General features: G+C 38.9%; 1 protein-coding gene and 1 long non-coding RNA gene across 8 annotated transcripts in view; both read right to left on the bottom strand.

The window, feature by feature from the left end:
* LOC133523394 (uncharacterized) overlaps window positions 1–15,214 on the bottom strand; it is a 326,759-nt gene that overhangs the window by 260,211 nt on the left and 51,334 nt on the right. The gene's annotated exons all lie outside the window — the stretch shown is intronic.
* LOC133523376 (uncharacterized) overlaps window positions 1–15,214 on the bottom strand; it is a 34,266-nt gene that overhangs the window by 14,730 nt on the left and 4,322 nt on the right. For 4 of the 7 annotated variants that reach the window (XM_061858902.1, XM_061858903.1, XM_061858906.1 and 1 more), the window contains 4 exons: window positions 13,106–13,223; window positions 7,146–7,339; window positions 3,829–5,596; window positions 3,231–3,426 (listed from right to left, as the gene is read on the bottom strand). In XM_061858902.1, coding sequence (XP_061714886.1) covers window positions 3,231–3,426; window positions 3,829–5,596; window positions 7,146–7,339; window positions 13,106–13,223 — 2,276 coding nt within the window. Of the gene's footprint in view, window positions 1–3,230; window positions 3,427–3,828; window positions 5,597–7,145; window positions 7,340–8,885; window positions 9,002–13,105; window positions 13,224–15,214 lie in introns of all 7 variants that reach the window. The other 3 variants (XM_061858904.1, XM_061858909.1, XM_061858908.1) reach the window with 1 other exon arrangement.

Below are 15,214 nucleotides of genomic sequence, written 5' to 3'. Positions count from 1 at the left end.
AGTTCGACATATCAAAGCAGATGGCGCTGTACTGCGCCATATATTATGTGATCACTGAATTGTCGAACGTCAACTTTTGACAATCAGAGTTACAGCAAAATGTATGGAGCTGTACTGCGGCATCCCGTTTACCTGTTTAATTTGAAACAGGAAATTGTCTTAAATTTTACACATCTTACTCAATCATGTATCTTAGCTACAAATGATAAATATGTGAGACTCAAACTACCCACCTCTACACCAAATTTCAACGAAATCGGTTTAGCGATATAAGCGTGAAGAGAGTTTAAAATAAAAGTATTCTTATAAACCTTGTTTTTATTTCGGAATGGTCTCAATGTGGTACCATAAATGAATTCAGCACCTCCGATTTATACGAAAACGATACCAAACACGGCTTAGCAGCTTCACTGATCAAATGTAGATATCATGATAAAATTGAGTCCTAAATAAACTTTTAACAACGGATATCTCATAAAGTACCTATACAAGATATCGAAAAACTTGACTAAATAAAACTTGTAAAAAGGGTCTAGCAGGATAAGCTACTAAGAGCTACTTTAATTGTAATTTTAGGTGGAGTAGTGGCCGGACCTAATAACACTCAGATTTATTCACAATAATGTTAAAAATCAAGCTAATATTTAAACTTTTATTTTAGCTAAATCAAACATGCGATTGAAACCAAATCAATGCAGAATTGAGGAGGATAGAATGGGGTTAGTAATGCATATTTTTACAGACCGCAGATAATTAGTGCCGCTGACGTCAGAGAGAAGTACATGGTATGCGGTCGGGTTCGAAACTAACACAGCGACATGGTACGGCGACGTGTCTGCAATTGTCATCTGCGGTCGCGACACGTCGCCCGGTTCCAACCCGGGTTTGAACGCCAAGAGCACCTAAAGGCGTCGTAACTAGTCGTGCCCACAGCGCCAAGGACAACTATAGGTGTTAAGGCGGACGCTGTCAAAGTCACCTTCACACTTTGCAGTAAGGTTTACATTAGCTCCCTTGCGCCCGGGAGCTTGGTGTTTGAGTGATATTTGTGTTTATGACATAAAGCGTTCCTTTGTTCCACCTAGACAACCAAGTTTGATAACTGGTTAACTAGACGCACTATTTCTTCCGCGGAGATAACCAGTTATGTGAGTGGAAGTGTAATTCCATTTTCTTAACCGAATTTAGCTACTTGCGCCCGGATTTTGACGTTTGAATGATGTTTGTGTTTATGACATAAAGCGTTTGAAGGGTTAACAAGAGAATTTGAGAAACAAGTTTTTTTTTAACGGATATACTAAATAGACCTATTTTCCATAGTAATCTGTTACTTAATGTTTGCTTAGAATGGATTGCTTGTATAATTACAAACAGCAAAGTAACATAATGCACGATCTTTATCGGTTATTTGTTTCCTTGTCTTGTAAAAGCACTATTTATGCAAGAGTATTTATTATCTCAATCTTCGTACTTAAATTTGTCCATGAACTGATTTGTTTGCAATAAATACTAGTTTACTCAGCAAGTTTTGTCAACAAGAAATGATTTATTGTTAAACCATTTTCAGAGACGAAAAATAGTACCATCATTGTAAACTAGACATTGCAAATTAGCAGAATCAATAGGCTTGTGTCAACTAACAATGAAACCAATGGATGAATGTTTCTAGGCGTAATTTGTAATATTTAATCAAGGAAAACCGAAATAATTCCTCATAAAAAAATAAGATTATTGTTATTTTTACAAATTAAAATCAAAAAAATACCCCCCTGGCCCCTCCGCCGTGAACGCCAATTAGAACGTATTACGTCACATGGTGATATGCGCCATTGTTGTTGTTGACGTTTGGTTACGATTTTCATACAACAGCACAAGTCACTTCGTTTTTTTTCTATTATTATCATTTTTCGACAAGTTGAGAGTGTTATTTCCACCCATATCGGATAATACTAGCATAAACTGCCATGGAACCTGGATTTATCAAAGCGAACAGCAATAATTTACCCAAAATTGACGCTGTTATGCTAGGCCGATTTTTCGCGTCGAACACTGACTTTTGTTCATCGGAATTTCGTAATGTTAAAACTTCTATGTAAGTATAAACAATACTAAAATACTGCTTATTATCATTTTCACGTATATTTCACTTTAGCACGCAGTCAATTATTATTTGAAGGAATGTATACCAATTGCAAATTAATTGATTTTGAGGTTAGAATTACAATGTAAATATAGAGAGATGATATTGTAAAGACACTACTTTGTCTTAGTGTCTTAAGCCCTATCGCAAGTTTGTGGAATAGTGGGTTTCTAATTGCCTATTTCGATAGTAAGAATTAGAAAATAATTGTTTGTTTGCTCCCAGGGCAACAAATTAAAAATATTAAGTAAATAGCTAATAACAAATTATATTTCAGGTCTTCACGAGCTTCAATACAAATATGAGACATTCTAACCTCAAACCAAATATTGCATTGTTATTTTAAAACAAAAAAAGCTTTGGTTTTTCTTAAGATTTACGAGTTGAATATGTAGTCACTACTTTTTTTAATAATACTTACATCGAAATGATCTTCACAAAAATAAATTCTCGATGTTGTTGATAAACAATGAGCATCTTTCCTCCTTGCCAGTTTTAACCACTTTCTTCGCATTTTTTCCTTGACCGGAACACGTATGAATAATTTAGTCGGAGTTTTTATACTTGTATTTATACACTGGGGCACTATACAGTTTTTAAAATACGAAGTTTCCATTTTTATTTAAACAAAACAAACTTTCGCCGTAAGTGAACACAATCGCTTGCAACTATGTGACGTCATTCACGACGCCATGACACTTTCTTGTGTTTTTACGTCAGTTTAAAAATATTTTTTTCAAACTTAAAATATGTGTTTTAAATATAATTTTTATCATGAAATATTATTTTTTTGGGATAATACAGGTACTAAACTATCGAAATAAGCCATTTTTGAAATTTACGACACAGGCCTATTGTAACCATTGCTTGAAATGTTTTACTTGGTCATTTTTTTTTCAAATACAGTAAACGTAACTTACCTTAGATCACTTTTATGAATATTTTGATATTCATTCGAAAACTCGTCTAATGCGAGATATTCCGCGTATGCAAGTGTGCACGTAACTATAAATTACTTGATGATAAAGGAATCCTTTCATACGTCATTGAACTAAAAGTGATTGGCGAAAGAATTGAAAAGTTGACTTACATGGAGTCAATGACAGGCGTGCTAGACTTGCCACGTCGAGTTTGGTAGGGCAGGGCCTTCAGCATGTTGTAGAAGGGAGGACATGCGATCAAGGCCTGTAGGATCGAGTTGACGTAGCAATAGTTGGAGCGGTTCGTGAGGCCGCGGGGCAGAAGCGTTACTGGCTTGTTGTCCAGCTGATATTTGGACAGGAATTCTGAAAATAAGTAAATGTTTAGAGACTGTAAATAAATAAATAAAATCTTCCTCCCAGACTGGAATGGGCTGGTCGAATGTTATAAACGTAACATATTGAAACAATTTTAAGACAAGATTGTAGTTGCCATCAGATATTTCGTAGCAGTCAAAGTGCTCAAATATATCTGAACATGCACTTTAACGTTTTGAGTCAGTTTAACGTAATAGAGGAATGGTTCAGATATTTGTGAACACCCTGGCTGCTCCGATATATCTGATGGGGACCATACAATCTTTTTTAGATGAATTGCTTACAAGGTTTCGACTTAGATCATTGCAAATAAGACAATGAAATTTCTGTCTCTGGAAATTATCAACCGATTTACTTTCAATGATATTCTGACATTTTGAAAATATTTACCTCCCATCCTGTAAGAGTTGGGGTCATCCGCGAACGGCGAGGGCTGCACCGGCAGCGCCGGCGTAGGCTCCTTCTGAATGGGAACCTCCCGGACCTCGGGATCAGGTTGGCTGGGAGATGCCGGTTTAGCAGCAGGGGTTATACTGATGGCGTTCACAGAGGTCTTCTCTGAGTAGGAGATGGCAGTAGGCGCGGGGGCCGGCCGAGGCACAGGGGAGCTTTTATCTGGAGCGGTTATTTGAGATGGAGATGCGTCAAAAGGGGGCACTTTCGCTACAGGTTTTTGAATGCTGGCTGTCGCTGGTGGCGATACTGTAGTCGGGCTGGGGGGCTCTTCAACTGGTAATGGAGCGGGCGGTGAAGCAGTCACAGTGACCGCTGCAGTCTTGCTTGAGAACAGACTCGCCCAGGATTTCCCTGGAGCAGGTTGCGGCTGAGGCTGAACCACAGGCGGTGGTAAGTCTCCACGGTTTCTAGGAGTCGGTGGAGGGGGGAAATCTGATGCAGTAGGCGCTGGAGGTGGCGGCTGAGGCACTGGAGGAAGTTCAGGCGCGGCGGTCGACTTCCTCGAGTGTCCGAAAGGTGATTTGTTCGTAACGATCAGCGGTGGCCCTTGCGAATGTAGCGTGATCGAGATAGGCATAGGCGCCTTGCTTGGCGGCAGCGGCGGATCGCGTTTAGGATGCTCGACTGGCGCGACGGGACTTGGGACTTCGGCAGTTTCACTCGTCGGTGACCTGTTAGCCACGTTGTCCCTCTTCTGTCTATTGCCAAACGGCGCCTTTGGGGTGGATACCGCCTGTTGCACAGGCACGGCCGCTTGAGGAACCAGAGGCTTAGCCGGTTGCTTGCCACCTGAGAATGGGGCAGCTGGGCCTTTCGTAGTTTTATTTACCACTGGAGGCATTTTATTCACAGCAGGAACCTGACTCGCAGACGCCATAGGCGGGAACGCCTTAACAGGTATCTGATTAACTTCAGGTGCCTTTTCATTCGCTACCCAAGCTGGTTTGACGGTTTCTACTTTAGGGGTAGGCGAAGCTTTGTCACTGGCAGGTTTTTGTTCTATCGGTCGTTCCGATTGCTTCGGGCTGCCCGGGCCCTTGCTGATAGTCAGATCTTTAATAGGCAACGATTCCACAGCGGAGGCGGTCGCTGGTGGCGTCTTCTGTTCTTGACTCTTTTCTGGCGGAGTGTACGATTTATTCTGATTGTGCGATTGGACTACGAAGTTTTTAGCGTGAACGTTAAACTGATGCGGAGTCGACTGATGCGGTGGTTGAGGCTGTATAGGTATAGGTGGTGGATGTGGAGGTGGGGGAAGATACATGGGTGGCATGTATTCTACGCCTCCGTCTACGGGCGGGCCGTATGGAGGAGCGTAATGAGCGCCAGCGTAGTAAGCATCTACCGCTTCCTGCTCCATCACAACCTCTTGTTGGTATTCATCAGGTTTGTCTTCGCCTTCGACAGGGATCTGATATTCTTGGTAATAAGGCGGGTACGCATACGGTCCGTAGACTAGAGGTTGGTAGACGGGTAGGTGGTAGAGGGGGGCTCCTTGGGCCTGCGCGGCGGGGTAGTAGTGGGGGTACTGGACGTAGTAGGGGGGCGGCTGCGGCGGCGGCGGGGAGGGCGGGCGCTTGCCGCGGCGGTCGCGGCGGTGGGCGCGCGGCGGCCGCTCCACCTGCGGCGGCGGCGCGTACTGCGGCTGCGGCGGCTGGTAGTACTGCCCCATGTACCCGTGCACGTTCACGTTGGCGGTCACCTGGGAATATTAGCTCATTTGTTATATTCAATTTAAATAATTGTGAAGACAATTTCGTAACACATGTATTCTATAAATATTTCCTGCGTAAGGTGTTTGAACTATAAGTTTAGATAAGGGTTAAATAAAAAATTAAAAATGCGTTAGTGTCTTGGTTTTTTAAACACCGGTTTAAATAGAGGTGCAGCACATTTCTGGATTGACAAAATATAAACAAAGTAATTCAGGCAGCCACATAACATAATGTCAATTTAGTAAAAATATTACAAGAGAATTACTCAATAAAAGTTGTTCATTCATAAAATATTTATGAATACATTCATTAATTATGCAGTCAGTGCCCTGTGTAACTCTTTTTAACAACTTGTCTGGGGGTCATAGGATCAAATCACTATTGAACATGCACTTTCTAGGTATTACCATAATCCTGCATATTTCATGTTATTGAGTGCAAGTCTTACTTTACTTTTACTTTTTAACCGACTTCAAGATTTCAAAAGAGGAAGTTATCAATTCGGTTGTATGTTTTTTTTAAATGTTTGTTACTCCATAACTCCGTCATTTCTGAACCGATTTCGATAATTATTTTTTTGTTTGAATTGATATATTTATACAGATTGGTCCCGTTTTTTTTTAAACTCAGTTCTGATGATGGGATCCATGTGGAATCGAGGGAACTCTTCAATGTGAAAGCCATACATATAGTGATTTTTGTATTTTCTGTAACAAATCAAGCATTTACATTTAAAAAAGTGACATTTGATGAAGTGGAACTGCTGATGATAATCAGAATGGAACTCTTCAATGATGCATAGTTCACGTTTGGCAATTTGTTTTCTTTGCCAAGCAGTTAAGGTTTTCAAGGCAAATTTTTATATTTCTATCCTATTTAGTTTTTTTAATAATGATCTGGTGCTTTATTTCATGCATGGTGCGAAATAATTTATCTTAAATACAGTCGAATACCCTATTGCGGGTATCTTGTGTGTGTCAAGGTGGGCGCAGTGGCAAAAAAAAAAACATGTTACCTCCTTTTCTACATAATTAGGCGTAGGACGCTGTCTTTTTAATTTGTATGAAATCTAAAATCAACAATAATCATTCTTTCACCGGTCTCCCTATATGAAGTCGGTTTTTTTTTTCTTAAAAATTATGTATGTACAGGTGGATCAACCATTTTTTTGATGTTATTCTTTTTTTGTTGTTCTGTTAGCGAGGAATCAAAAGTCGCAGAGTTTGGTAGAAGGATTTTTGTTACTCGATCTAGTTTTAGTGGATGGCCCATTATGTAATGGCCTTATAATTAATTACAACGAAAATGCAGTTTTGAAGAATTTGAATGTTAAAGTTCATGTTCCGGGAACATAGAGTAGCGCTGTGGCGAGGGAGGCGCCATCTATATCAGTAGTGTACCCACCTGACGGACGTACACGTTGGCGGCGTCACGGGCCACTGCTTCGCGTCTCGCACTCGCCGGGCCACCGTACCCTCACCTGGCTAACGCACACGTTGGCGCGCCACGGGCCACTGTTCCGGCTAAAGTACTAACCTGGCTGACGTATACGTTGGGCGGCGCCACGGGCCACTGTTGCGGGTAGGCAGGCGGCGGCTGCGCGTAGGGCGGCGGCGGCGGCGCGCGCTGCGGCGAGTGGGGCGCCATCTCGCACTCGCCGCCCGACAGGCTGTCCAGGCTGCTCGACACGGTGCGGGGGCCCAAGGTCGACGAGGAACACGAGGACAGATCTGTGGGTTCAAAATGCATATTGTGGGCGTGAAGGATACCCCGAAAATAAACCCTAGCCTAGCGAAATGAGCACTGGTAGTCTAACAAACATATTGGCAGGCCTATTCGCTACTGATGAGTTTCTTGGACTTATGTAGGTAGGAAACATCATTTGATATTTTACAAAGTTACGGTCCATGCAATATTAGTATGTAATGTGTAATGTATGCAATATAATATTAGTATGTAATTTATCCGCAACGCAGGCTTTGCCAGGTGGCCACAGATGCAAATCAGCAACATGCTTCGTCCCAAACAAACAAATGATTATATCCGCAACAGACTTCGACATTTTTAAACAATAATTTAAGCTAAAAAAAAACCGTCACGAATCGGACCTGGCTCAAATGTCCCCATCACACTGGCATCGTTACCCCGCTGAATAGCCAATGAGATCTGTTGGACCAGGTACGATCCGGACCGAGGGTCGCACCCCCCTCCCTCAGCCACCGACCCAAATCCCTTACGAAGTCGTTCGCCTCCAAAGTCCAAGGTCCCGATGTCTCGACTGCAACTGGTTTTATATTTAAGTACTGGCTTTACGGAAAAGGAAAACATCGGTGAGGATCCGGACTTACTTATACCAAGAACCAAATCTTTCCCCTCTGGGTTGGACGCTCAGATGACGGTCAGAACCCCTAGTGTAAATTTATTCGATAGCGTGACGTACGCGTTTGCGTTAAGTCTCATTTTGTATTGAGATTTAGAAACAGCGCGCCAAGCGGGACGTTTTGCATGGAAACTCAAAATCCCATACAAAATGAGACCTAACGCAAACGCGTACGTCACGTCTCGCTATCAAATAAACGTACACTAAGGGTACTGTTGACTTGTTAGGCCCTTAATTTTAGAATGTGGTGTAATGTATTTCATATATGTATCTCATTGAATCAGTCCTATTTTTACTTGTGTCAATCACTTTTGTTTTGTAAAAGTCGACAGTCAACGGACACCTTTATTATTTACAACTTCTGACGTCATTTGTTCTATTTTTTATGGGTCAAGTATCAAATAGGTATGAAAATATGAGAACGAATGCAATGATAGCACTACAAACAGAAATTAGAGCATTGCATTTGGAGTATTTTTGTGTTACACAGTATACACATATATTCAGCTAAACTGGTGTTTGATTAGTTGACAACCCGTTTTTACCTTTATTGCTTGGAATTAAGATTGAAGGTGGCAAATATTGGGTCAGTGTTAAGGACTGGGACATTTTAGCAGATTATACAAGGGTATAAAGTAACCCATTTCATTCGTGGAAATGTATCGGTCCGAGGGGAAGCGAGGGCCGATATAGTTCGTGAATAAAATGAGCATTTATGTTATATTTATAATGAGCAGTCATATACTTTGCTTTTCAGTTTGATTCTGCAGCGGTAGCACGGACGAATTTTTATTGCCTGTCACCATGTCTGTCACATTCTAACAAGTATGTAAGTGTGAAAGTGACAGGTGATATAAATGCAACCATGCTGCTGGAGGAGAAAAATGTATTTTTACCGTATTTTTTCAATACTATAGAAGTCTGTACTTGAGCCTGCGCACGGCCGCGTGGGGAGCGCCGGGCGCCAGCTGCAGGAGTGGCAGTTTGTATGACTGGGTTTGGACTTCTTTTGCTAAATCAATAATAAGTAGATAATTTTACTTTATAAACTAGTTGCACGTGACTTAACAACTTTACTGATAGAGAATTAGTATTTAGAGCTCAAAAAAAGTGCTTACGATCAGTATGTGGTATGCAAAACACAGAATCATGTAAACCCTACTTCATTAAGTTAAATATTCTCACCCTTCCCTGTCTTTATATATACGAAGTCGCATTATACATTAAGTATAACCCTAACCAGTTCTCCTATTTCAATAGTTATCGCCAACAATATAAAATAAACTCTAGGTCATGTAAAACAGCATTACTAGCAAAAAGCTTTTTTGGAATGGCACCAAGAATTTACAATAAACTGCCAAAAGAGATTTTAAAAATTAATGATTTAAAGAAATTTAAAAAAATGTTGTATGATTTCTTAATAACTAAAGCGTACTACTCAATACAAGATTTTTTGTCAGACTCAGGAAATTTTATTACCCTTTAATATGTAGTGTTATATTGTATGTCTATGATGTAGTGTATGTATACTTCATTATTCACCATAGATTTAGTTTGTAAATGCGTGCTACATGTCCTCTGTAGCTATTTGTATGCCATGTGGCGAAGCATAGTGATACTTTATTATAAATTTAAGACCTACTGTTGTACATACCTATGTTTAACAAATAAATAATTTGGAATTTGGAATTTGAACGAACTAAAGAAGTGAAAACATTACTTGCTAGTAAAAAACTACTCTGCCATTCATTTCTAATGTCATGACAAATTTCTAATTTAAACTGATCAAAACAGTTTGGGGTGTCTATTTAAATATTATAATCTCGGCTCATTGATAACAACTTGTAAGTACCTAAAGGCGTTACCATGACGACATACAATACCTTAGTTACCTTATGGCTCCTCTACATGATGGCCCAGCGTAGGCCAGTCCTAGGGACGCATTTATGCGTTAGAGGGAGCAAGTGATATTGCTATCTCATTTCACCGCATAGCTGCGTCCCTTGGACTGGCCTACGCTGGGCCATCGTGTAGAGGAGCCCTTACACAATAGCGATTCGAACAATAGGATCATATTGCAAATATTACTTAAAGATAGATTTGCACCCTTGACGATTTAAACAGGCAGTTTGACAGATTTATGTTACGCTGTAATTATATCTAAATTTTATGAGTAATTACGAGGCCTGATACAAAAGTTGTTAGTTGCTCCGGCTCTACTCATGCGATAAAAAAATTATTTATACTATTGTGAGGGATACTTCAATGCTACTTATGGCCATAATTTTTTTTTTCATGAATGCAATTAGTTTTTAGGGTTCCGTAGCCAAATGGCATAAAACGGAACCCTTATAGATTCGTCATGTACGTCTGTCTGTCCGATTCTGTCACAGCCACTTTTTTCCGAAGCTATAAGAGCTATACTGTTCAAACTTAGTAAGTGGATGTATTCTATGAACCGCATTAAGATGTTCACACAAAAATAGAAAAAAAAACAATAAATTTTGGGGGTTCTCCATACTTAGAACTGAAACTCAAAAAATCTTTTTTCATCAAACCCATACGTGTGGGGTATCTATGGATAGGTCTTCAAAAATGATATTGAGGTTTCTAATATACCCCCCCCCCCCCCCCCCCCGTAACTTCTAAAATAAGAGAATGAAAAAACTAAAAAAAAATATATGATATACATTGTCATGCAAACTGCCACCGAAAATTGGTTTGAACGAGATCTAGTGAGTAGTTTTTTTAATACGTCATAAAATTAAAAGAAAAAAATCATGAAACCCATACGTGTGGGGTATCTATGGATAGGTCTTCAAAAATGATATTTAGGTTCCTAATATCATTTTTTTTCTAAACTGAATAGTTTGCGCGAGAGACACTACTAAAGTGAAAAAATGTGTGTGTGTCCCCCCTGTAACTTATAAAATAACAGAATGAAAAAAAAAATATATATATGATATACATTACCATGCAAACTTCCACCGAAAATTGGTTTCAACGAGATCTAGTGAGTAGTTTTTTTTAATACGTCATAAATTTAAAAAAATATATATATCAAACCCATACGTGTGGGGTATCTATGGAGGTCTTCAAAAATGATATTTAGGTTTCTAATATCATTTTTTTCTAAACTGAATAGTTTGCGCGAGAGACACTTTCAAAGTGGTAAAATATTGAACAAGATCTAGTAAGTAGATTTTTTTTAATACGTCATAAATGGTACGTAACCCCCCTTCATGCGCGAGTCTGACTCGCACTTGGCCGCTTTTTTTATTATATATTTGTAACTGAAAGCTGTTTTGTATGGAGTTACGAATTGCTTAGAAAAAACGGCAATTTTGGGCACAATTAAATGATTTACGTATTGAAATCTTTGAAAATCGAACTTATATTTACCCGGGTCCAATTATTATCTTCCTTCTGCTATTTCCAATGTATAAATCAATAAATAATCTTATATGCATTATATATTTTTTTAAATATCAGAAATTTTTACTTTTAATGAAAGGACTCATTGTTGACACCTATTAAATCATAATAATATTTACTCAATCAAAACGATTTATACGTAAAAGAACGGCCGAGATTCGTCATTAGTAGCACCTAAAATACTTTTGTTTTTTTTTTTACAATAACTCTCTATAAGATAACATATTACTGATTTTCATGACTAATGGTTAGGCTTCAACGCGTCGAAGTAAAAATAAAATAAAAACAAAAATAAGCGTTTTCTAAAAATGTATTTACACCACTTTAATAAGCATTGAAAAATCCCTCACAATAGTATAAATAAAATTTTAGTCACATGAGTAGAGCCGGAGCAACTAACAACTTTTGGATTAGCCCTCGAATGTATTCAAAACTGCCTGTCGTATTTTTTTGTATATATTGCTAATTTATGTATTTTAGTAATAATATGTTAGAATAAAATTAATTAATTTCTTTTTTGGTTTCTTATCAAGCGATATTTTGTACATAAGCTCCAATCCAAGAAACTCATTAATAGGAGCCGAGGTTCCAATCCGCGGCCGCGCTACCAACGCTACGAATGCTATGAGAACCACTAAGTCCGTCCGTTAAGCCGCTCGCATACAATCGAAGTTACGCTCTCATTTTAAAACGATATGCTAAAAGTTTATTTATTATAAACTTTATTTCAGAACATTAAATTGCATTGCTTAAATGGCATGAACATGCACGTAAGATATGCTTGTTACTAGTTTTCTTTGCAAAAATTGTGATACAAAGGATATAGAGCTAGTAGAAGTTTTGTATGGAAACTTCTACTAGCTCTAACTTCTTTGTATTACAAATTCTATCAACGAAAACCAGACAATGTACATAGTAGTAGTAGTGGAATGTAGAAAAAGGAGCAAAATCTCTATGTATGAAAAGTGTCCATCATAAAACATTAAATAGGTGACGCCACAAGAGACCGAAATGAAATGTCATAGACCTAGTATTTTATATAGATGTGCTGCTATACGCCCGCGACCGTGAGGTACAGAACATACGCAATGCCACAAAATTAAAAACACCTTTTAACATTCCTGACAACATACCAAAACCTACTTAATTTGGTCGGGTTATTTGTTGTCCCTCCCCCATTTATCTCTATATTATTGTACCTCTATAGTTCATGTAATTATCACCCAGGAGCCTACCTAGCACCACTGGAGAGATTAGGAACTATTATTTAAAGTTGAAAGCTGGTCACTTGCAACAGTTCTGCCATAAGAGATTGTCGTCCTTTCTCTACCGTCAATAATACATAGTAACACGATTGAACGTTCATTTCAAATTACATGTTATTTCAGAATGTCGTTTTAAAGTAAGATCGTAACTTAGTTAGGTTACAGGGACATGTCCCCGTTTGAAGCTCAGTTTCCCGGTGTCCCCGTCATTAAACAAATTGTCCCCAATGCTCAGAATGCTGCAAGGGTTGCCTGTCTCGGTGATACGCACAGGAGCAAAATTTGCACACAGCCCTTCGCTGTTCAATTTAAAAAATGCAAAAAAGCAATTGTCCCGGTCCACGTCTCTACACGTCCCAACCCTAGGCTAGGTTCACATGGCTGCAATCAGCGAATAATTCAAAATCAGAACTCACCAATGGCAGGCTCGGTCCAACCGTAACCCGAAGCCTCCGTCTTCCGCTGGTAAAGTGCACACTGCAAACTGCTCAGTTCCGCTTCTTTCACATCTGACAAGTCTAGGAACTCATATTCCTGAAACACGTCACGGATATATAGCCATGTATCTACATCGCGCTTGGCAAATGTAGCAACTTCATTTGAAAATTCATTCAATATTGTACCTTATAATAATGTAAATAAGCGCGGTCTCACAAGCGGGGCGCGGAGCGGCGAATGGAAAATTAAGGCCATACATACAAAGTGGTTGACCAAACCAAAGGCCTAAAGGCGACGTGGAGGAGAAAGAATCATAGGCATGCTTTAAGCCAGAATATTTTATACCATTGTTATAGTGGGAAAAATCTGTCTGTCCCCATTGTTTAATTATTAGCAGTTTAAAAATTACCATGTGCAAGGTATATATCTATCTATTTACTACCGTTTCAGTTGTCATGTCTTGAATTATCTAAATTCTAAATTCGATTTTGTTAACCTCTTAAACCCGCCATATAAGATATTTTTTTTTAAAGAATAGGCGGGTCCACAGAGTTCACACAGAGCGAGCGAGCGAGCGAGCACATCTGTGCGAGGCAATTTCCTCGCGCACAAAACGGCCAGTGTAGACTTGCCTCGGCTGAGGCGGTGCGCGCGTTTTCCTCGCCTGAGCGCGCCGCCTCGGCCGAGGCACGTCTACACTGACCGGTTTGTCCGCGAGAACATTGCCTCGCGCGTAAGCTCGCTCTGTGTGGAAAAAATCAAAGAATGTTTTTTTTTTAATAGTGATTAGGCGTCACTATATAAAAAAAAAAACATTCTTTGATTTTTTTTGTTTTAAAATCAAATGGAACTAGACAAATGCGCTTCCAACGAAAAAATACTTGTAATTTGACTATAAGTAGGACTGTGGATCGATGGTAATGATCCCAATTTAGGATGCCTACCAGTCGAGAGGATATATTTTCTTGCAATCTCAACTATGTAGTATAATGTATACAATTTTAAAGCTTATGACACCCAGTTTCAAAAAGCTCCACGAATCGGTACACATTTGTGCCGTTTTCAATTGAAGGTACATTGTCGGTTGTCAATAAGGTTGATTTAAAATTTAAGCTTTATGGAATTAGCGTCAACGTTTGAATTGAAAACGGCACATTTAAATGAATTCCCAAACAAAGTTGCCACATTTGCTAAGCATGGCAGAATAGCATCCACACCAAATCCACAGATTCTGAGGCCAGACACATTCCTTAACTACCAGGAGTTTTAAGCCGACAGGGAAGGCAGAATAGACTGCAATCATACTTAGAATGATGTACAATAAAGTACTTTGTTAAATGTTACATATACATAATTATATTTATATCATACATACATGCTTAACTATTTATGTAACAGTTAACACATATAGAATGTTTTCAACTTCTTTTCTAGTGAAATTCAGTCCTTTTTTTTCTCAGGTTTTTCATGAGGGTGTGATGGCCCAAGGGGACGTATTATTAGCAGTATATGTAGATAAACATACTTGATATGAAATAGTTACAGGGATCATGGACCAACTATGCCTTGTCAACTAAGGTCAATTCTTGTTTCCAATAAAGTTATAGAAAATTAAAGAATATCATTAAGTTTATAACAAAACAATGTTGTGATAGTAATCAAGGAAAACCAATATATTCATGCCACATGCAGGTTTTATCCCAATATCTTTGTATAGTTATTTGATATTTTGAACTACCTAAGACTTCAGTTTAGTAGAAAGCATAGGTATATTCGAAATCATAGACACAAAGTATAAAAGCTTTAAGTTGCAATATGCTTTATCTTATACCTTTAAATGAGCAATTCTTGTATATATATATATATATATATATATATATATATATATATATATATTTCTGTGATCTCGGAAACGGCTCTAACGATTTCGCTGAAATTTGGTATATGGGGGTTTTTGGGGGTATACAACCGATCTAGATTAGTCTTATGTTTGGGAAAACGCGTGTTTTCGAGTTTTCATGCGTTTTTCTTTCGACGCAGAATATGGTCGCTTATTTCGTGTTGCCGGCCACTGTCCGTCTGGTCCA

Source organism: Cydia pomonella, chromosome 12, assembly GCF_033807575.1.
Source record: "Cydia pomonella isolate Wapato2018A chromosome 12, ilCydPomo1, whole genome shotgun sequence".
In the NCBI taxonomy this organism is placed as follows: domain Eukaryota; kingdom Metazoa; phylum Arthropoda; class Insecta; order Lepidoptera; family Tortricidae; genus Cydia; species Cydia pomonella.
This window is presented reverse-complemented; position numbering and strand designations above follow the sequence as displayed.